The sequence below is a fragment of the Gavia stellata genome, chromosome 7, assembly GCF_030936135.1.
Source record: "Gavia stellata isolate bGavSte3 chromosome 7, bGavSte3.hap2, whole genome shotgun sequence".
Classification (NCBI taxonomy): domain Eukaryota; kingdom Metazoa; phylum Chordata; class Aves; order Gaviiformes; family Gaviidae; genus Gavia; species Gavia stellata.
Genome location: NC_082600.1, coordinates 8,854,666 through 8,877,606, shown reverse-complemented (window position 1 = coordinate 8,877,606; position 22,941 = coordinate 8,854,666). Strand labels below are relative to the sequence as shown.

Sequence of the window (22,941 nt, the reverse complement as noted above, 5' to 3'; positions counted from 1 at the left end):
CAGGACATTGCTGTGTTTTGTATCTGGCTGCCTATGGGATTAAGGGACAAGCTCAGGTGGTCATCCTGAGTGAAGGAGCAGGGATGAGCATGAACACCAGTATCTCACCACAGAGGGTTAATGGGGAGCAGAGGGAGGGGGTCTGCACCCATGTTCAAGTGCTGGACCAGGAGGCTGGCCTCCCATCTGTGCAGCTGGGGAGGGTTTCAAGGAGATGCTGGGTTGTTAGCTGAACCCCTTCATATACTTGGCTCTTCTCCCCTGACCTGTCACTCTTGTGTCCTGCCTCCTGCAACGCCAGGGAGCTGCTACCTGGGGGAGGGCTTCCGAGCTGCTTTCTGGGTAAGGTAGACAGTAAAATCTGTTTTGCCGCCCATTTGCCACGTGCTGCCCTGTGTACCTTGCAGCTTTGCTTAGAGCTCAATTGGGTATCACAGCAGAACAGCAGGCTCAGGAGTCGCAATCTGTGTCTGGGTCCAGCCTGTTTGGACGGAGGCTTTAATTCCTGGCTGGGACCAACCAATGCACCCCGGAGGAGTTCACCTTGAGTGAAACAAACCCAGTGGAAAGTTGTGGTCAATCGATTTCATGGGACCTCAGAAAAGGCTATTACCTCCTTCGCTAGCTTCACTCCATGCTCGTAGGTGAGTGGTTTCTCCTTCATGTAAAGCAGCCGAGCCAAAGTTTTGGGATCATCCCGGAGATCAATCTAATAGGAAATACACAAACCCTGTGCTCAGTACCATCTTGCTGTAATTCTTGAGACAGATATTCATAGCTTTACGAACCCACAGTCATGGCCTCACATAAGGGCATCTATCCTCCTGGCCTCAGATGATACTTCAGAAATGAATTGCACATGTATTTTCCTTTTTTTTCTTTTAAGTTTTTCTTTCTGGTTAACATGAATTCATTCTCACTGGCGGGTTATTGGGCCACAGCTCAAATAGCTGTGGTACAGTAAAGATGTGGTTCTCAATGGATCTCACAATGCGTCTTGGAAAGTGTCGGTGGAAGCCTGAGCCGCATTGGAAGGGGAGGCTGCTGCGATCCTGCACTGCATCACCCGTAACACACCCTGACAGGCCAGACAGACGCAGCTCAGTCTGACTTACTTGAAAAAAAAATCCTTTATTTCCATAGAAAACATCAAAGTGAAGCATTCTGGCATTTCAAACCCATCCATTTTCGGAGTGTGTGATCCAAAGGGTAATACTTTTATTTTAAAATGGGTATTTTAGATTATTCCAGTGTGGGAAAGAAAGCCAGTGTTTGAATGATTGGACTTTCCTATGGCATGAAGGTTTTGGTTTTGACCAGAATTTGATCTGTTTCTCTAACTTGGCTTAAGTTACTGTCCAGCGTTCGGACATTTTCCAGATGGTCGTATCCCTACTTCTCACAATCTCTAGCCACTCTGTGTCTTGGAAGCAAACCCATATTTAAAGCATTTTTATTTGATTGATAGAGTCATAGATTTTAAGGCCAAAATAAAGTAGTTTGATCGTTTAGTCTAACATGCACTATAACACAAGCAGGACGGTGAGTCTCTAATTGCCATGTTGATGTAAAAGCATGAAGGGAGGCTATTTCCTTCCCATGTCTATAAGTAAGTCATTTGGTTAATTATTCCCATTCTTAAAATTTAGTTTGAAATTCAGCTTCTGCTTCTAACCACAGACTTTGATGGGGTTTTTTCTCCTCGCTAAAAGCCTGTCAGAAATCTTTTCTCCCTACAGGTATTTATGCCTTGATACCACATTAATATTCATTTGAATAAAAAATGGGATGAGTTTTGCCAGTCATGACTAGCATGACCGGACATCTGCATGTTGGTTTTCATTCCCAGTCGCTGAGTTTTTCTTCAATGGGAAAGTCTGGCTGCATTTCACGTAAGAAATTAAATAGGAAACCTTTCCAGATAGCTCAGCCTCCAGCCACCCCTGGGGTGGAGTAGGAGCTCCCTCGCTCTGAAGACCCCCACGATGGCCGGCGGTGCCCTGGAGGAGTGTTACCTGTGTTCCTATGAGGACGTAAGGCACATTGGGCATGCAGACTTTCAGCTCGGGCACCCACTCCTCCTGGACATTGTGGTATGAGGCGGGGTTCACCACCGAGAAGCAGATCAAGAACACGTCCGTGTTGGGGTAGGACAGGGGTCTCAGCTGGTTGTAGTCCTCCTGCCAGGGGGAAAACAGCAAGTGTGTTATTGGGTGGGGGATAAATGCAGATGGGGGCATTACCTTGGCTCTTGATGAACTGCTCAGCACTGTCCCTCCATGCTCATGCACGCTCATAAGCTCTTGTGGGCCAGGGCTGCTGTTTTGTCAGCATCTTTACCCAAAAGAGCTAACACATTTTGTTTGTGTGTGTATTATCTGTGGTGATGCTGGTGTAGAGGGTAACAATAAACAGCAGCCGTCACTGGTGATGAAATAAAAATGGATCTTGAGGCTACGTGTACTGGCCTCAGCCCTCTGACAATGTGATACCATCCTGGGGAGTATTATTTGACTGTCATCGCTAGCTAATATTTGCTGATGACAAACATCTCTAGGGGCTTTTCTGTTAGTATTATGGGCTTTCTGTTCCCCAGTAGGCATTATAGACATGACCATATACAACAAATATGGGATATTTGGTGTCATTGCAGTCATGTTTGGTATGCAGCAATGTGTCAGTCAGCAGAAGACACTCGTCTTGAAAGCACAAAGCAGATCAAATCCAGCCTACAGTGGCTGAGTAAATCAGTGGGGGTGATTTAGTGTTTCCACAGGCCCTGGACTAGGGAAGGAGAGATGTCTTCTCTTTGTGCTAGTTGTGAAGAGGGTGAATTTTTAAACAGCTCAAAGCACAGCTGTGTCATATCGTGAGCTGGCTTTGATAGCTGAGTTTCAAGGAAGATTTTGGGTCTGTTTTCAGGCTTAGGATGTTGAGAGCGAGCAGAGGTTTTGCAAGACGTGAAAAAGATAGAATGGCTCTTTCTGATAGTGAGAGTGTATGTAGCTGTGTCTGGCTGGTATTTTCAATGAAACCTGTTAGAAAATTTCAGTATAATGAAACAGATGCTTTTAGAAGGGATACACCTGTTCTGAAGACTTTTTTGGGGGGTCCAGAATTAAAAAAGGGGAAAGGAACACAACATTGGAGCATGGGAAACAACAATAGGTGTTGCTGTCGAGCCTGACTGAGACCAAGGTCTTTAGTTTACAGTTTCTGCATTCTGGGCAAGCCTCAAATCTCTGCAGTATAGACTTTTTTGGTTATAATTGTCTGAAACTTCAACTGGTGCAGTTCTGCTTTGCAAATACTGAAATAGTTAATAACTCATTGAAAAGGAAAAAAGGAAAAGATATCCAGGTGCTGTTGTTCAGACTTGAGAACATTTATTCAAGGTAGGGAAAACCCACATTAGCGGCAGGAGCAATGGAACTGCTGTCTGTCCTGCAGGAGAAGCTGATGCAGGACTATATCATTGTGTGCCCAGATTAGATGGTGTCTTAATTCAGTTTTGCTTCTCTCTTGCTTTGGTTGAGTCAACAAATGAGATGGCTTAATTATGAGTTGAGACTGGTAAATCTTCTTTCCAAAGTCTTTTGTTCACTGAGTATGCAGTGATAAGATGACCCAGACTACTTCTGAATCAACACCAGTTTCTGAAAAATACTAATGGATTATGTAAAAACAGTTTGCTCCAACCTAAATTAAAAACCTTAATTATTTATTCTGAAAGGAAGTATGAGGCCAAATTTAGCTCCGTCTCATTAAAAAGAAGTTTAAAGAAACATCCTAAACCACAGACAAAATGTTTTGTTTTGTCTAACTGAATGTTCATTGTTCCAAACCCACTTCAACAGGAAGAGTAAATTCCCAGTTACCAGCCCAGCCCCACAGCCACAGTATTTGGGGTAAAGCCGGAGTATTTGTCAACTGACCTATGTCTTTCCAGTATCATAGAAAGTATTGATCTGAAGAAGGTTTTACATGACAAGAGGAGGTGTTTGGACATATCAGCCCAAGAAAGAGTGGATTCTCCTTGTTCAAGGAATGGCAGGCAAGAAACCTCAGAGACGTTTGTGGGAACATCAGCAATAAAGGTGTTGCGAATGAGTGTCTCATTATAGAGATAGCCGAGTTTTGTGTGGATGCTGTGGGTGAGGGAGGCCTGGCCTGATGTCTGATTAATTATGGGACACTATTTTAACCCAGAACATCAAACCTGATGAATTCTCCGAGATTATGCCACAATCAACATGTGCTGATACCAGGTGCTTGGAAAAGGCATTTTCTGTGTTTTGGGTTTAATTGCTGCAAATCAGCCTCCTAAAACACCCACGCGGTGGCAGCAAGCTCTCGAGGAATCGTGATTTAGTATTTTTGGAAAGAAATTGGCTAAATATAACTGGTTTCAATATTCCAGACATGCATATTTACAGGGGCTGGAACTTACTGTACCATTAAAATTACAAACTAAAAGCCACGAGCGCTCTGCCTGGCGGTGACAGCTACAAGAGTGTGCATTTCATTTTATTTTGCTTGTTCCTTTGGAGGCCCTAGAAAATCCTTTTTCAGGAGCATTCCCTATTTGTGTTAGCAGCACAGAGCATTATATAAACCGTAAGGAGAGACAGCCATGCATCACGTAGCAGAGGTCTCATCTCCTGTCAGGGCACACAAGAGCTTGCACGGATGTGTTAAAGAGCAAGCACAAATGTTGTGGGTAAGAGTCAATCAGAGCTCCCATATTTCCCTGCCTTTGCAGGCTGACAGGAGCCTCCAGACCACATCAGCCAAGGACCTGTCTCTGTTCTTACCTGCTCTCTAGGAGAAGGCTATAAAACTTTGCAATGGACCATATGAGATATGGCACATTGGGATAATTTCTCCTTCAGAGACAGTTGGTTGTTGAAGTCAAGCAAATAAATAGAGTAAAAAAAGCACTGGACATTTGCATGGGTATGGGGCATATCCAGAGGTACTGCAGCTAGTGACAGTGATGTTTGGGAAGGGACGTGAGTCCTTGTGGGGTTGGGCTGTAGCTGATCATTAATTTGTTTCCCCGGCTCGTGCTTGCATTTTGCTGCCTATTATTTAGGGAGTGCAAGGCTTCCCAGTTACACTGCCTGGCCATTGATTTGGCATGGAAATGCAAGCACCAGACCTGGCCTTACTGAGTTATGTGCCTATGAATTGCTTGGGCTGAGAGGCATCAACCGGTGTTGCTCCCTCCCTGCTCTCTCGCCGCCAGCAGCCTTGCAGCGCTTGGGCCCAGAAAGTAGAGCAAACCTTGTTTTTTTCATGTTGCTGCTGTGCTGATCTCACGTATGTTCCCTGCCATGTCAGCCCGTTAAAGCACTCCACACCTGAGTCCAGCCTTGGGAAAAAAGACCACTGTTTTTTTTCTCCTAGGACTGTTCGTGCCAGGGATGCAGAAAACCAGATACCCAAGATCTGGGGTCTCTGCCAGCTCTCCCTTCAGGCTGACAGAGGGTCCTGCTGCAGGCCTACATTTTCCAATTGTTATTTCATTAGCATATGTTTTATAGCATCGTAATGTCAAGTGCTATTTTCGGCTATGACTTCACACCGGTGCCTTTGGAAAGCCACACAACACAAGGAGAAGGAGGGAGGAAACAACCCAGATGATCTGTCATTATAGCTTAAGCATGTGGGAAGCATCATCCTTTCAACCACCACAGAGATACAATCTAGTCATCAAGAAGAGATTCGTGTTCTGAGTTTTGACTAGATGGACACGTCCTCTGGACCGAGGTCTGAAAGGGAAATGAGGCTGATGAGTTAGAAATGGTGCTTGAGGCAGGTGGTGCTCTGGCTGGTTTGAAGTAGCAGATGGCAAAATGATTGTGGAGGAACGGATGGAGGGGTGAAGTTTGTTAGAGAGGCAGACTTGTGTTTCTTCTGGTTCAGGAGGACAAATAAGTGGATGTGAAGCTTTCCTCTCCGGCTGCCTCCAGTCACAGCATGTCCTTGGCTGCCCAGTGCCAGCTTTGACCGGAGGAGCTGGTGGATGTGGGTCCCAGCCATGGGACCTACTCCCTCCCCTCTCGGCAGGTGATTTTCTGCAAAGTTTCTGTGTGGATAGTGGTCCTTTCTTTATTCTACCAGTTGCTGGCATTAGGAGGTGGGAGAGGGAAATTTCACCATGAAAATGTGTTGCTCCCTGTACCCTTTTCTACCCTTCTACTGGCAGAGCAAGGCAGTGAGAAATACTCTCTTCCTCTCCAGGGGGTGAAATCAGCCCATAGACCAGAGCTCTTTGGCAAACTTCTAGCACAAGCACACTGTATCAGCCCATGAACAGTGGAAAGAGTAAAAGCACTGTATGTGTAAGGAATCACGGGGTACAGACTCTGCTGTAATGGACACCCTTGTCCTGGGAGAAGGCTGCAGGGATGGGTGCCAATCTGGCTGGGTTACCATTTAAAAAGTCAATAGGCTGGTGCTGTATTATATTAGTTTTCTGATCTTGGAAATGGGAATTCTTCTCTGTATCTTCCATGCCACCGTGTGGTAAATGTAAGAAAACACTGACTTTATATGAAACATCATATTTGCCGTAGGAGGTGGATATATGGGAGGCTGAACAGCCTAATCAGGCTTTAGTTTTTTGCTTAGACAAAATGCAGTCTTAGGGATGAGTGTATTTGTGTGCGTTTTATTGCTGAACCAGAATTAAATCTCTATGTAGAAAACTAAAAGGAGAAAGTCAGCAGTTCAACCATTACAACTCACAACTGATTATTAATATTTGTAAAAAAACCCCCACAACCAGCACAAACAACAAACCCCAGTATGTGGCAGTAACAAACAAACCATGGAAAAGGAAAGTTATAAATGTTCTGCAGTAATTTACCTGCCCTGCAGTGTCATAAAGTCCCAGCAAGTGTTGTTGTCCTCCCACAGTCACAGTTACTGGAAGAGAGAAACAAGAGATGTTGTTTATGCACAAGCCAGATCATTTTTATGTGTTTTAATCCTAAAATGCCAATACACCCCTGTGCTAGACACATTAGCACGTACCTTACAATATGCATCCTAAACCAAGCACATAGATTCAACCCAAATTGAAGGCAACCTAAAGTCCCAACAGAAGCAAATGCTTTATGCCAAGCTCTTATTTCTTCACAGAGAGATGAGCTGCACCCCTTGTTGCTATCAGGGACCCAGAGACCGGTGGACATTTTCTCCTGTCTCTGCAGCCACCAGCAGACCCCCATGAGGTGCTAGGACTTGAAAGCACAGGATTCCTGCCTCCCTGCCGTGAGCGTTGGGGTAGGTTTGTCATGGATCGTTGAGAGGGTTTTTAATTATTTATTTATTCCAGGCTGTGTAACAATGAAGCATTCAGCAGTGGTTGATGTTTGGTGGGTCTCAGTGGAGGTGCACTGCCTCTCGGGCAACCTGTCCTGTCCTGTGTCATGCAATCGCGGGTGGCAGTGCTTAACATCTGGGGCTGTGTGGTGGTGGATGCTTTGAAGGACAAGGAGGAAGAAGAGCACTAATATTTGCAGGGGTGTTGAATAGATTTTTTTACAAATGAAGGAAAGCATGGCTTAGTTTATTGAGCTTACTCAGCATGTTTACTCCTTTAGTAGAATCCAGTTTGAACTTCGTTTTGAGCCCATTGACACTGATGAAAATGTTTTCTCATTGCCTTTGGATGACTCTCATTATTAGCTGATCTCTGTAATCAGTGTTATTTTGCGTAAAGGATAAGATCTGTGTTAATGACATTTAGTTAACCAGTTAATCTGCCTAAATCATTATTACTCAACTAGAAAGAAAGGTGGGGAATCCCGTTCCACCCATTAGTCAACAGCAAGACTTTAAACATTCATCAGGAAGGTTGCTCAAAATAATGGTATTCTCACAGCCCATGGATTACTACTTTTTTTTAAGCATGAGGGCAAATGGCTGGTATGACCATAGAGCTATGGCTGGCGGGGAGGCTAAGACTGGTGCCTGTTGTCCAATAACAACTTGCAATTAATGAGTAATGGGAAAGACTAGTAGTTACTTCTGGCAAAGAGGAGGCTTAAAAACATCACTCAGGTTCTTACTGATTTTTTTTAAAGTGATAAGACTTGTATGAGAAAAGCACCTGCTGGTTTATAGAATTTGATAACTCCTGCACTGGGGAACAATGTCCTGTTTGAAATCTCTCAGACTTGAAGTCTCCGTCAGTGTGGCTGGACAGACTGATTATTCAGCAGCTTTACTTGCTTGCAAAGTGACAGGGGAATTTTGCTAGCATATAAACAGAACAAAACTGATGTCCTGAAAGTACAAAGGCTCAGCGAGGACCAGACTTGCTGATGAGAGCAGGATGGGCCACACTCACCCACTGCCGGAGCTGCCTTGTGATGTGCAGGGGGGGAAAGAGGAGATGGGAAAGGAGCCGAGAGCCCTCCTCACGCTCCTTAGTGCAGGAGGCAGTTCGTACAGCTCCCAGGGGAACTCACAATGGGACTAGTTGTTGAGCATGGATGTCCATGGGTGGAAGAGCTACCAGGGTGGGGAGATGGGTACCAGTGCAGAAAGGAGACAGTCCAGATGCCCCATCCACTTCCTTCAACCTGACTTGAATAAACTAATTTGAATGAAACCTCCCCAGAGCCCTGGTTTTCAACTTTTTGTGGTGTAGGGAGTCTCAAAATGTCCCATAAGTCTGCTGACAAAATGCTTGCTTTTCTTAGCTCCCTTCTCAGAAGCAGTGGGGCCACAGGTGGTCCTGCACAGCTTACCGGAGGCAGGCGGGAGGTGTGAGGTTTTTTCCAGTTGCAACCTTGCCCAGCCTTCAACCTGCCTGTATGCCAAGAAGTGCGGGAGCAGATTTGTTCTGTTGATTTTGCTCTGCTCAAGGACCGACTGTGGGAAGATGTACCCTTCAGCTGAAGGCAATTTTCCAGCTGCGATGTGTTAGCTGTGCAGTGCTCAGCTGGCTGAGGCGGTGTTTGGGACTGCACATGAGCATCAGTTGCATTGTCGGTCCTTGGCTGAACTTGCATGGAGTCTGCAGAGCACCTCCAAAGCGGGATGCTCATATGGCATCTGTGTGTCCATGGGGTGTGTGGAGGTGCAAGTGATTTAATGTGTATGATGAATATGAAGAGACATTTACCACATGTCAGTACTTACATAGTTATCCAGCTTCGCCTCTCATGCTGGCTGACCCTGAGCACAGGCAAACTGAGCTGGGCCCTGCTTGCAAAAGATCAGCTCAGGTATTCAGTGTTTTAAAAACTTAAAATCACACTGAAATTTACTCTGTCCAGGCTCAGGCTGCCGTGAAGCTTTGCTGGCCTATCTCTTAGTGGCACCTGACTGACAGCTACACTGGCAAAAAGCCCTGGTGCAGATACAAACTGCTGTATTGTTCCAGTAGTTAATATTGTTTGGAGAGAAGCTGTTTGGATAGAGGTCCAGTCCATCTCCAGTGTGCTGTGCTTTGCCAGAAGGATATGCTGCAATAGCTCCTAAACTCTGTGCTCTGTGGTCCATGAAGTCACGGTGGATATTTTGCAACAAGTCTGTGAAGCCACACACTGAATAGTTATTGATAGTTTGTACAGTTCAGTTTGACTCTTGGTGGCCTCTGGGAAATGCTGAGGGGGAATAAAGAGGCTGGTGGTGTCCTACCATTACTCTTCACATAAACAAGGGCTAAGAAATGCAAGGGCGTTTGGAAAAATATACCCTGAGTCTACACAGCTTTCACATTCCATTTTAATTCTCCGTATAGCATCCTGCCTTTCATGGTCCTGCTCAGAATTTCTGCATGGCACCAGTCTTTTTTTCTGTTTCTCTTTTTCTTATCTCTTTTTCTTTTCTCTTTTTCCCTTTCCCTTTCCCTTTCCCTTTCCCTTTCCCTTTCCCTTTCCCTTTCCCTTTCCTTTTCCCTTTCCCTTTCCCTTTCCCTTTCCTTTTCCTTTCTTTCTTCTTCTTCTTCTTCTTCTTCTTCTTCTTCTTCTTCTTCTTCTTCTTCTTCTTCTTCTTCTTCTTCTTCTTCTTCTACTTCCTCTTCTTCTTTTTCTTCTTCTTCTTTTTCCTCTTCTTCTTCTTTCTCTTTTTCTTTTTTTTTCCCCATCAACCTTTGTGTTTTCTTTCTTCTTGTCGATTGTTCTAAACGATCTCATCATCAGTAGACATCCTTCCTGTCCACATCACATCTCCAAGTTTGCAGCTACCACTCCAGCAAATCTGTCTTGTTGGCTAAACTTCAGCAACAGGCAAACTGCTGCTTCTGGATTCCCAGCTCTGAATGCAGTGGAGACCGAATGACTCACACTGACAATTCAAATAATCACTGGCTTTTGAAACAGCAATGTCTAGATTAATGTATTGGTGCTGAAATTTCCACCACACTTACGTGCAGGCAAAACAGATGTCAAAATAAATGGCTTTTGCCTGTGAAAGCATCATGGTATTTTTATACTAAGAGTTTATCAGTCCGCCTCTGTCAGGCAAAAGTTTGGTCAGTGTGTCCACTTGGTAGGTCGTATTTATGAGCCAAGATCGCTGTGCTGGATTTGTAGGCCTTACTTTTGGCTTTATCTCAGTTTACTTCTACTTATCCTCTTACTGTCTTTTCCTGTTCTCTCATTGGCAAAGCCTATGGGAAGCCAACGCGGAATTCCTTCCCAGTCACCAGGGGTAATGCAGGCTTCTTTACGGGCTTGTGAACTTGGCTTTATGAGCAGTCTTGGAATAACAAGATAAATACAAACTCTCCTTGCCATTTACTTGCCATATTGATATATTGATTAAGCACTGAAACGGCATGGCCTTTAACACCAAGTGCAGTGGGGACTGCGATAAAACGTGGCTGAATACTTGCACAGTCCTGGTTCTCATTTGGCTTCAGTCTGGGTTGCGTCAGACTATGCGACGGGGCAGACGTTTTCCTCCTTTCACTGGGGGGTTTTAACCAAGTGCAGGATGTGTAAAACACTGCTTTTAAAATGTTAGTTAGATCGTAAATTAGCTGGGTATTGCTTGCTAGAGTTTGAGTAACTATTTTGGGTCACCTCCAGGGCTTTGTCGCAGGTCTGTGTGCCAGGGGTTTTTGTTAGTGGGCTTCAACACAGAGATCTGAAACATGCTGGCCCGCTTGAAGGCCACAGCAGAAAGGCAAGGTGTTAGATGGAGTTATTGTGTGGGCTGGATCTGCGGTGTGGACCATGAACTGGTCTGAGCTGGGAGCTCTGTTTTTAAATAAGTGACTAGTCTGTGTTCCTGGAGACAATATGACAATTTTTGTTGATATGCTTGTTCCCAGGTTGCCCCAGATCCACCTGTCAGTGATCTTTGCCAAACTCTTCCACCATTGTATTTCATTTGCTCACAGCAAAGCCCTGGTGACTTTGTGGGACTGAATTTTCCCTTGGAAGAGCCCTTCAGCCACACAGCAGCAACATTCACGGTCTGCACTGACAGAAAGGGGACGTAAATTGTCTGCTGCCCTCCGAGAATCTCTTATCCTTGACTAATAGTGCAAAGCAACACCTAAGTCTCCGGTATGACACCAAACTAGGATGCAGTAGCTCAGACACGCTTAGCTGTGGTCCTGGAGAGTGGATGTGCACATCACGGGTAATTTTCCCATGCTTGTGAAGAAGTGCTTGCAGAACCAATTGACTGTGAAACCACTAGCCAGAATACACACAATGGCTTAGGCAATGTCTAATTTGATAACACACAGGAGAAATCATCTATTTATTCTAGTGCCTTCATGCCAACAAATTAAGGTCCAGCTGCTTTGGAGAGAGATGCCAGCAGCATGACAGCAAGCAGAGATGGTAGCACCTGCCTGCATGGAAAGTCTTTCTCATTTTTTTGGGCAGATTAGTCTGCATCAAGCCTCAAACTTTCACTAGGGCCATCTTCTGCCCTTGTCAGCAAGCTCTGACTATGAAGTTTGTGCTTTTGTCTGTTCTGATTGTATGTACCAGACGCATGTTACTTAACACAGACTAATGGCCACCAGTATAAGAGCAACTGCAATTCTGGTTGACCTGCTGGTAGTAGAAATGCCCAACTCTGTTTCTTTTCCAGCTGGGAAAGAGGGTAAAATCAGCAGATGGACAAAAGAGCAGTTTTTGGTCATCTGCAATGGATTTTAGATGGAAGTTTTGGGTTCTTACTGCTTTAAGGGATGGGCAGACAGTTGACCAAAGTTTTCATTTCTAGATAGAAAGCTCTTTACATGTGTGCCTTATAGCTTTCCTTTAACTTCCAAAGGTGCTTTCATACAGGCCTCACTCAAGAGGGAGCAATACTGTTTCAAAGTCCTGGCTTCAGCTTGTGCCCAGTTTCACAATGCTACTTCAAACCAAACTTCTTTGCTCCTGCATGTATTTGGCAGGTGAAGCTCTACATGAAACTATAACTGGTTCTGATCAGTGCTAAATACACATCAGATACTAGGGAGGGAGGGTAGCAATGAGAAATAAACTAAGCAATATTTTTTCCTTTAAAATATATTGTGCACATGCACACAAATGTTTTCTAAATAAAATATACATATGTATGTTTTTTTCCAGTTTCTAGCTGAACAAAACTTTCAGTTGTCAAGTGAAATATTTTGCCTTGACTTGAGGCAGCCTAATCATGCCCAGGACATTTGGAAAGCGGAAAGATTCAAATTCACAAAGGAACGTAGACCTTTTTGGCAAAATAATGTGTGAACCGCTCCACACTCAGTCAGAGGGACTGGAACCACAGTGTCACCCTGGAGGACTAGAGCAGCTCCCAGGGAGGTGAGAATTGAATCTCCTTCTTCACAGGTGTCTTGGTATATGAAGAAGGTGATATCCCTTCTCCCTTATGAATATGCCCTAAATCTGCTGCAACACCAACCTATAAAATCAGAATATTTTCAGCAATGCCAGAACCATTCATTCCTATTTCCTTCTGTGTTCTTTACCAGAATAACTGTCAAGACATTCGGATAAAGAATAGAGTCCACCTGCAATTAAGAGGTTTTTTTGTGGGTTTTTTGGGCTTTCCTTGGCATAGATTTGAGGTTTAAGTTGAACTCCTCAGAAGGGGTCACCAGTCAATGATTTCCCCTGGGGATTTTACTCCCTCTCTGATATCATCGTTGCAAGGCATGACTCAAGTCCAGATCATATCTTCAAGAGCAAATGCATTCACTGTGGACTGCAGCAAATGCCAGGGTGTCTCAGGGACTTCAAGTTCTTTCCTCTGGCACCTTTCAGAGTGATTTCTGTGAAGTTATCAATATACTGAAATTGGCATGTTGTCCAGCAGCTGATATCCCTGGGGATACTGACAATATGTTTGCTTGCTGAGTAATATTTTCCTTCCTTCCTGAATGTAAAGTTTTGGGAATGAAAGTTTTGTGAAAGCTTTTGTAATGAACTGGGAATCCCCCTCCTCTTCACAGATGTCTGCTGCTCTCTGGGGCTTACCCCAGGCAGGACAGGAGTCTTTTTGTAGGAGTTTGTTTAAAGAAGAGTGATTTAAAAAATCTTGTTTATAAATTGTCTTCTTGTCGGACCACATAGCTCCTAAATAAGGGTCTCTATGGCTGAAATGTGAGGATCCCTGGTAGGTTTCAACTAGGGACTGAAACTCAAAGATGTCTCAAAGGTATTTAGGTCTCTAATTCCCTTTGGTTCCCATAACAGTCAGACATCTAAGGAACTGAACTGAAACTACATATCCCAGGCTTTAAGAAATAGCAGCTTTCAATGTTCAACAGGAAAGCAAAGTATATGTGGGCAGTGCATTTTTGTAGCACCTTCTAAGTGCTTCAGGTACATTTATGAATTCTACCTTGGGTCATATTTGTGTTCAGAAGTATCTTTCTTTGGCTGATCCAGGTGAAGAAAATAGGGATAGAGCGGCCAGGGATTAATGTCTCATATGCTGCTTTGATTCTGGTTGGGTCATTGTCTGGGGAACTTTATTTTAGCTGCTGTGGACCTGTCTTCAGGAGATGTTACACAGCTGCAGCTGAAGCTGGGAACACTCAGGAAATCTGCAAATGAAAGCCCTAGTGATGCTACAGTCTGGCACGACCTTAATGACATGTCCCCATCATTCAGACCAGGAATGACAATCAACTCAGCTAAGCTCTAATGACTGTTTGCCACTTTAGCTAGAAGGCTATCCCTGTAGCGTTCCTCCTTGGAAATATTCCCTTTGCTTTAACTGAATGCAGTGTTAAAACATTGTGCGGCCAACACATCCAGGGCAGATAAGAGCTGGTGTTACGGGACCCTTGGCTCACCCAGGGTCTGCAAGTGCCCTGTGACTCAAGCCTGGGCCATTCTTCACTTCCACATGTGAGGGTCATCTCCAGGAAATTGAGTCACACGCTGCTCATGGCATGTTCTCCCATTTCCTCCTTCATGACAAACAAGATTTGATTACAGCCAAATTGATTTGCTACCTCAGACTTATCCTGCAGCTTAACTATATACTTTCTGAAAGAAAAATCAAAAGCATGCTATTTTGCCCTGTAATTGGCCTAAATACCTCCCTTCAGATGTAAATTGTGCTAAATGCCTTTCTTTAATTGCTCCTGTAATCATCTACCACTATCATCTGGTACAGGCCTCTGATAGCCAACATTTTTCAAAGGAAGGGCTCTGAGTAAACCTCACCATTTTCTGTCACCTCATCAATGGATGAGATCTTTGTTCTGCTGAGCAAATACTTTTGCCCATCTGATATTTACAATATCTGAAAAACATTTCCAGTCTGCTCCCTGTGGTGGGAGCACAGAGAGGCCTCCGGGGCTGGGATTCAGCTGATTTCACTCAGAGTAGCTCTTGGTCTAATGAGGTGGTGAGGAATTCGCTGCTTTGTCTTTAGGCCACAGACATTTAGTGATTTTAAAGCCAGATAGGATTCATAACATCATTTATTCTGCTCTAAATAGCTTATCTAGTGTCTTCCTATAAGGCATATTTTCTTGTTCTTGTATCATTCTTGTAGCTCTTTTCCAAATTCTTTTTCAAGCAGTCGCTAGGACTAGACAGTGTGGTCTAGCAATGGTTTCATTAATGATCTAGCCAGAGGTAACATGACTTTCCTATTCCTACCTGTCATCCCTCAACGGCTGATCTAAAGCTCGCATTGGTTGAATATTCTTGTTATTTAATGAGTCTTGCAGTACTTTATGCTTTTCTTAAGGCCAAAGTCAAGTCATTCTTCGGTTTTGTATTTGTAAGCCTTTTAATTATATTCTTTTTAAACTCTGCAGTTGCATGGAAAACCCAGAGACTGTAACTCAAATGCCCACTGAAGGCATCTCACAAAAGGGGAGCCAAATAGTCACGCTCCTGCAACACTTTCATGGTATGGAAGTCAATGTTAAAGACTTTTGGAAATCTGGGATTGACTATGCAAAGACAAGCTTTTTCAGCAGGACGTTTCAGATACTTCTGGAAGCATCAGAGAAGCGATATCTAAACACTTTTCATTGTTTTCTTTCCAGACATCTCTACACTGCCTATAGCGATTGCTCTTCACCTTGGACTCCTATTTCTCGTGCGTGGCAAGGGGCACCCCCTTCCCTCTGCCTCGTCCGTATGGGTTTCAGGGCTCCAGGGGAAATAGTGGGAAAATGCCCACCCCCAGCTCACATTGCAGCTGTCTTGGGGAAGCAGGCTGACACCAAATGACAGCTCCATTGTCCCATTGTGCAATAGGAATAGATTCATCTACACAGTGTCATCCTATAGGAAGATTCATTGTACTGTGTGGTTTTTCAGCATCTTGAAAGGAAAAAGGCTATAGCTCTTCACAGCTGGGTATTTGCTATGAAGAGACAGCAAACAGAGGAGGTGTACCAGTCCACCAATTATTTTTAATCAAGCAGCTGATATGAAACACTGTAAATCTTTCAAAATGCATTGAGAAGTCAGACTTCAGCATTGGCCAGCTTACTTCACAAAGTACACGAAAGCAGTGGAGGTGGATTAGGAAGATCAAGCAGAATGAATCTGGTCCAGAAACGGATGAAAGAGAATGGAAATTCCCAAAGCTTTCAGAACAAGCACAACACTAAAACATGAGCCAGCTTCTCCTCAGTCTGGGACATTACTTATTTATAGACAGCATGAATGAAGTTGATTTATCGGAATCATTGACCTCATTGTTTGTAAAATCAGCACTGGAGGATTTCCCCTGCATCTCAGTGAGTTATCGCTGTGCTAATCAATCGTTGAACATATTCAGCTTCGGCGATAGCAGAGTCCAAGGAACCTTGGGGTCTCTGTTTGCAAGGAAAGCTGTGCCCAGTTTCTCCAGTAACACAGTCCTGAGGGAGCTCTTGGGACCTCAACGTTGTGCAAAGCTGTGCTAGATGGAAAAGGCTGACGTGATTATAGCGCTTGGGGAATTAAGAACAATTGACATTGTGTCTTAGATTTCATTCTGTCTTAAATAGATCACTGTGCACTGCAGCAGACTGGGAGGTGCTTCCTGAGTATTTCAGCTCACTGTGCACCATCGGCTGTCCCCATGGAAGGCAGTTCTGCTCCTGTGTTAGAAACTAATAATAACTGCCTAGGTAAATGCACTAAATTTGCAGGCAAATAGACTCTGATGTGTGCATTTCAATGACACTATAATTGAGGGTCTTTTTACTCTTTACTGAAAGTAAATGCACTAAATCCAAGCAAATGATACACAGAGGAACAAGCGTAGCATTAAGTAATATAAGTAGATAGAACCTGAACATACTATAAAAACCGTTATGATTATTCCTAAATAATGAAGAATACTAGGTATCTTCTTAACCCTGATGGAGGAGAAGTGCCCTTCCTGAGACCACGTGATTGTTTGTGGCATTGAGATGAATGAAAGAACAAAAATTTGGCTGTGACTGCAATGTGAGACTATCCAAAAAACGAAAGGCAGAATGTAGGTTATTATCTATATCTATATTTTCAGCTCTTCTAAATATTTTTAAAGCTTCCATCACCATAGCACAGTATCTAGAAATATGTTTATCTAGAGCTGGGCTCAAGTCAACAGCAAAAGTGATAGAGCTTTGAGATTGTTAAAAAGTAACTTATAATTGGAGTAGTCTTATTAGTATTTTAACTATCTATGCTGACCTGACATGCAAAAGACCAGAATCTATGGCATTTTCAGTTTATTTTAACACAGATAAAGTCAGTCAAGGCTCTTTAAATCAACTCTTTACTGAAACCCAGTTCTGTGAAGGATGTATTTTGAATCTCCTAACAGTGATGCTGAGGTCATGGTAAGCAGATCAAGAAGTGTGTATTCCACCCCCAGGAGAAAAAGTGGGAAAAAAGGGAGCCTTTGGCCATTTGTCTAGCTCCTCACTTCGGTCCGTGTAAGGCAACAAGTCATTCCTCTAACTGCAACTGAGTGCTGGGGAAAAGACTGTCTCCAAAGTTATGTCAAGCATCTGGTTATCAAGGGAACATGAGACTTGGTAAATAGCATCAGAATAAATGGAAGATGAGCAAGATGAGACAAAGTCTCACTGAAATGTGTCCAGGCAATCCGTAGGGTGTTTCACAAAATAACTCCAGAGCATGGGAGGACAAGGCTGTCTGCATGGTTGAGGGGAATTAAGGCAGGTCTCCGCTACTTCTCTTGCACTGCTGGAGGATCAGAGCTAGGGGTTTTTTGCCTGGAAGGGAGAGGAAAGCAGTCTGGAGAGACAGTGCTGCCTAACAGCACTGGTTCTTTGCTGGAATCGTGTCTTCCTAAAAACTGTGGTGATCTCTCTTGCTCTGGGTAAGATGACAGTGGGAACAGATAATGCTGCTGGAAGGGCACGAATTCTCTGCTCTGCAGTGGACAGGTTGTCCTCACTGCAGGATGGATCTTCAGATGATGGAGCAGCTATATCACAGTGACTTATACTGGCAGAAGACCCTACGCTCTGAAGTTGACGGAGGTCCCAGATGCTTGGTGAGAGACTTCAGCAAAAACATTTTAATCTTCAGGTGCTATGACTTTAGTGGATTGAATTCTTTGAGGACTTTGAAGTTGACAAATTGAGGAGCTTTCACGTCTCGTGTTCCTGAAGAGTTCCTGGCTAAGAGTGGCCAAGGGACCTCTGGGGCAGATGGTCTGTGCTGGCCATGCTGATTCTCAGTATCGCCCCATGTTAACCAGCGTTGGTAATTGTGGTAGAACAGCCAAGGAATGAGAAGCGAGGAGCTAAGATGGACCTGTCCTGGATGCTGGGTCAGTGTCGGGGAGAGGTGTTACCCCGGCAGTGTCATTAGCGCTATGGCTTGCAGCGCACTACAGCACATCCTACTGCCGCTGGACTGATTCAGGGGAAAAATGGCTTCTCTGTTTACCAGCACATTCAACAAAAAGTACAGATGCCAACGCTAGAAAGGAAGAAAAAATTATCTATGATGTACACAGAAGGGGACAGGAGTATGTTTTCCATAACAGCCTGATATTAGGGGAAATATGATTGACGTGCAGGAATATAAACCAGGAGGCAGCCACTAGCTTGGCTACCGTCTGTGCAAAGAGCCTGGGATTCCTACTCCTTACACTCAGGTGCCAGGCAAGCTGGCCAAATCTGCCCTGAGCTAGCTGCTCTACCTATTGCAAAGATGTGGCTAGGGATGGGCCGAGGTGTGTTGGGTGCCGCATTTGGGCACAGACCTGTGGGGTATGTGTGCGTGTCCCCCAGGCACTGCCATGTGCATTTGAGCAATACACCTGCAGTCAGACCTGCTTTCCGGCTCAGAGAGCAGAGCGGTGCCTTGGGCAGCATTGCAGAGTTATGTAGCGTAGCTTAAAATAACATCTGATCCTCCGAGCTGTGAACCGCTGGGGCAGGGGCACATTTGGCACATCGAACTGAATCTACCTGTCTCCAGTGTGATGCATTGCATGACATGCTAAGGTAAGTGCGAGAGTTCAGGAGCATTAGGTTTAGCCAAACTCCAGCGCTTCCGTAGCTGACATTTTACATACCATCAATCCTGTTTTGGGCAGGGGAAAGATTAAATGACGTTTTGAGGCCCCTTCCAACACTAGCCTGTCTGATACTTTGTCTGCATCTTGTTTAACCTTAATGCTGGCTTTTCCTGTGCATGTTTCCCCATGGGGCATTGCTTGAAAGGGCTTTAAAACAAAGTGCCTGTTCCTGCCCCCAAGGAGGACCAGGACAGACACTCTGCTTTGCATTTCTCAGAAACAGAATCAGGCCCGTTGTTCTTAGCATCAGGACCAAACTTCAGCTGCTATTTACCCTGCAGCTTGCAGAGATTAGCCAAACATTTGTGCAGCAGCTCTAAACCTATATGACTTAGGAAGCAGAAATGCTAAACACCATAGACAAAGATCTTGGAAATATTTAAACTTTCTGATAAGAAAATCTGAAGTTAGGAATTTTCTTTTTTTCCTTGGCTACCGTGAAGGTTTTAAATGCTGTTAATGCTTTCTCTATGTCCTGCTGAGAAGCCATCCACTTTCCTCTCCAGTGTGGCAGCTGCTGCAGACAATGAAGTGATTGTAATGTTGCAAAAGCAACAGATGCAGATGGATGAAATGCCTGGTCTTAAACCTCTGTGTCTTTGGGTGTGCAGATGTGAAAGGGAGAGACGGTGAGTGCAAACCTGAGCCTAGGGATACCCTCATCCTTTATTCAAGCGTGATTGCACTCATGCATCAGAGTGTGATCCAGCCTCCACGATCTAAGAAGGTGCTTCCTACCACCAGGGATCATTTGGTGGCCTTTTCAGCACAGCCTGGGTCTTGCAGGAGAGCAAGAGGCTGCACGCTGGCTGCAGCCCAGCCCTGGATGTACAGAAGAGGTGCTGATGTGCCTGGTTGAGCTTAGACCAGAGGATTTTTTCCTTTGGACAGAAAAAATAAATCCAAATTCCTGTATAGAGCTGGAGGGGAGTTTTCAGCTAGAAAATGTGATTTCTACACAATCAGAAGTTTCCATGGGAAGCTGTCACTTTCAACAGAAGAGTTCAGATGTTTCCACTGGCACAAATGAAGTGAAATAACTGACCCTGATGTGAACTGTTCCCTTTGTCGAAAAGACCTGAGCCAGTTTATGTAAAGCTGTTTCCCTGCCGTAACGGTAACGCGTGCTGTGAGCGGTCCTGCACCAGGAGGAGTACCTCCCGCGGGGAATCCAGCCACCCAGACCCAGGACACCAGGGAGGCACCGTGGGCATCGTGGCAGCCGGTGGCTTGCTGGGCAATGGGCAATGGGCAATGCAGCCTGGATGCGGAGTGTGGCTAAACACTGGATCCGCCTGCCAGCAGCTCTGGAGAGCTTTTCACGATGGTGAAAATGGCATTTAATACAGAGTCAAAAATTTTCAGGTTTTTGCAAATGCGTTAAAACTAAGGCTGGCACAGGTAGGTGTGACCGCCACATTGATTTAAAAGTTTTGAAGTGAAATAGTTGAGTTTTTTTCCAGTGGATCCATTTATTTACTGTTTTATTTACAGAAAGTTTGCTCTTAAGAAAATTTCATAATTTGTAAACTTTCAACCTCATGTACAATGAAAATTAATTTCAAACTGTGTAGCTTTTCCAAGTGACAGAATTTTGTAATGGGTTTCTGCTCTAACCAAAGCTTTTTAAACTTCTAACTCTTAGGTTAAGGTTAATTAATTAAATTTTTCTGTTAATTATTCAATGCTTGAATATAATTTTTGAATCAAATCAAATGTTCTAATTCGGCTGAATTTCCAGGAATGCATTGCACTCCCTGTTAGCTGTAACTCCATTTAGACTGTATTTACTCTTGAAAAGATTTATTAGGTTTCATTCACCTTTTCTTCTACCTCTGTGCTGAGCTCAAAGGAATTATTTTTGGTTGGGAGAAACATCAATCATAATGTCTTGTAGCTGGAAAAAAAAGTGAATTAATTTTGAAACAAGCAGTGTATATTTTTATGTAAATTGCTGTTAAAATGTTTTGATCTTAAAAAGCAATGGTCACTAGTTGCAGAAGATCAGAAATTTATGATGAAATGATTGTTTTTAAAACATTTATTTCCTTTCTTCTCTTAAGCGAGAAAGGAACATAGTCAGCAAAATACAGGATAGCAGCATATACTGCAATTAGAAAATCAAAATATTAGGCAATATAAAATTTAGTATCTCTGCAAATTATTCTTTTGTCTGGCAGAAATATTATTTATTTTCCACCTAGCTTTATTTAAGGTTATATTTGCTTAATGATTGACTGAAATATGCAGCTCTTAAAAGATGCATTCAGGAAGACCATTTTAAACATCATGCCCAGTAATTTTTTCTATTTCACACTGCTCTCCCAAGAGCCGAGCAGTTCATTCCCCCTTGTTTTCTGGAGCTTTAATCTGTATTAGAAAATGTTGACACTCTTCTTCAGCTACATGAAAGTGCCACTAATGGGGAATCACATCATCACATCCGACTTCAGAGGAAAGGGACTTTGAAGAAAAATCACAGAACGTGGCAAATAAAGATGAAATGAATTGAGGTAGAGAACCCACAGCTACTTCGTGCAAATGATTACCAAATATGATATGAATTGCACCTTTGATTTGAGTTACTGGTTAGAACAGCGAATGGATTTTAAGCAGCATATTTTACACAATCAGATACATGAAAAGCCTTGCTTTTAAGGAAGACATTGTTCTCCGTTTCTATTTTTGCGACGGCAACACCTTGGATTATGACTCCATTGTATTAGGCCAGTGCAAACAGGCGGGCAGAGGCCAGCCGGGCTCTGCAGAGCAAACACGCCAACAATGAAGGCGGAGATAGAAAATTTCCTGTCTCGCGGCAAGGGAAATAAGGTGCACAGAGGGGACGTGGCTCTTCAGGACCATGCTGGGCAGCCGGGGGCAGCCGGGGTACAAAATCCCAAGCCTTAGTCTGTGGTTTTGTCTCAAAACAGAGGAGTCTTTGGGTTTGGCCATCGTTGCAGGCAGCACGTCCCCCTGGGTGATGCTCAGAGCCTGGCCGTCGTGTCCTGCTCATCCCTGCGGGACTGTCCTGGGTCCTTTGCTCTTGCAGGTGCACAGAGCAGCAGAGAAGAGGGCGCGTTGCCCACGCGTGCTTTCAGAAGGCAAGAGCGCCTACAATATTTTATTTGAGCTAATCTCCCTGACAACAAGATTAGAGTGGCTAAACATCGCTGCCGCTGGAGATTGATTTCGAACATCAGCAGGGCAAGTGCTCGCCTCGGCCACAGCTGCCTGGCAGGGATTGTTTCTCTTTAGTGGCTGGGACATTGCTGAGTTTTCAGGCATGCTGTAATTTTCCATTGATTTTTAATGAAACAGTGCTGATGCTTGTATAAAAAGGCACCTCGGGGTCTTGCGCTGACTTTGTCCAGAGCCTAACTCATCAGATATAACATTTTTTCCTGGTTCCTGCCCTGTCAGAGTAACGTGTCTGACAGATGCCCAGAAATTCATTCAGAAAGTGCATCCACAAAGAAATCAGGCTGCCAGATTAAGTAAAACAGATATTAACTTAGACACCTCTAAGCTCAGCTGAAGCGGAGAAAAGCAGAGTTGTGGAAAAAATGATTTTTTCTTGTGCATTTTTGGCAGTTTAGAAGGGTTTTGCGCATCTTTGTGCATTTTCGTAGGGACAAATTTAGAAGACATTGAGAAACCCTCAACTCTCTGCTTTGGTGCCACAAAAATGGAGTGAACAAAGTAGCATCCAGCATTTCAAACCAAGTCTAGCAAAGAACCAGTGGCTGTTTGAAGGGCAGCAGCAAACCAGGCTGGCTTGTGGCTGAGCATGTGCAAATCTATGGTCGTTTCCCTATAACAGTGAATGAGCACTGTATTACCTGACCCTAAATGTTCTCATGGTAAAAGCAGATAAAAAAAAAGGCAGGTAAAAGCAGGCTGTGAGATTCTTGGGTGGGTTTAGCCATTTTGCACTGCACCTCTCGCTCATGCTGG

At 44.1% G+C, this 22,941-nt stretch overlaps 1 protein-coding gene across 4 annotated transcripts in view; it reads right to left on the bottom strand.

The window, feature by feature from the left end:
* The window catches only part of RHOJ (ras homolog family member J), a 73,078-nt gene that overhangs the window by 8,809 nt on the left and 41,328 nt on the right, over positions 1-22,941 (bottom strand). For all 4 annotated transcript variants that reach the window (XR_009484058.1, XM_059819758.1, XM_009812919.2 and 1 more), the window contains exons 4-6: positions 6,875-6,933; positions 2,016-2,180; positions 614-709 (exon numbers count right to left, since the gene is read on the bottom strand). Coding sequence is in view for 3 of the 4 variants with exons in the window: in XM_059819758.1 (XP_059675741.1) it covers positions 614-709; positions 2,016-2,180; positions 6,875-6,933 (320 nt within the window). In the remaining variant the exon portion in view is untranslated. The remainder of the gene's footprint in view (positions 1-613; positions 710-2,015; positions 2,181-6,874; positions 6,934-22,941) is intronic.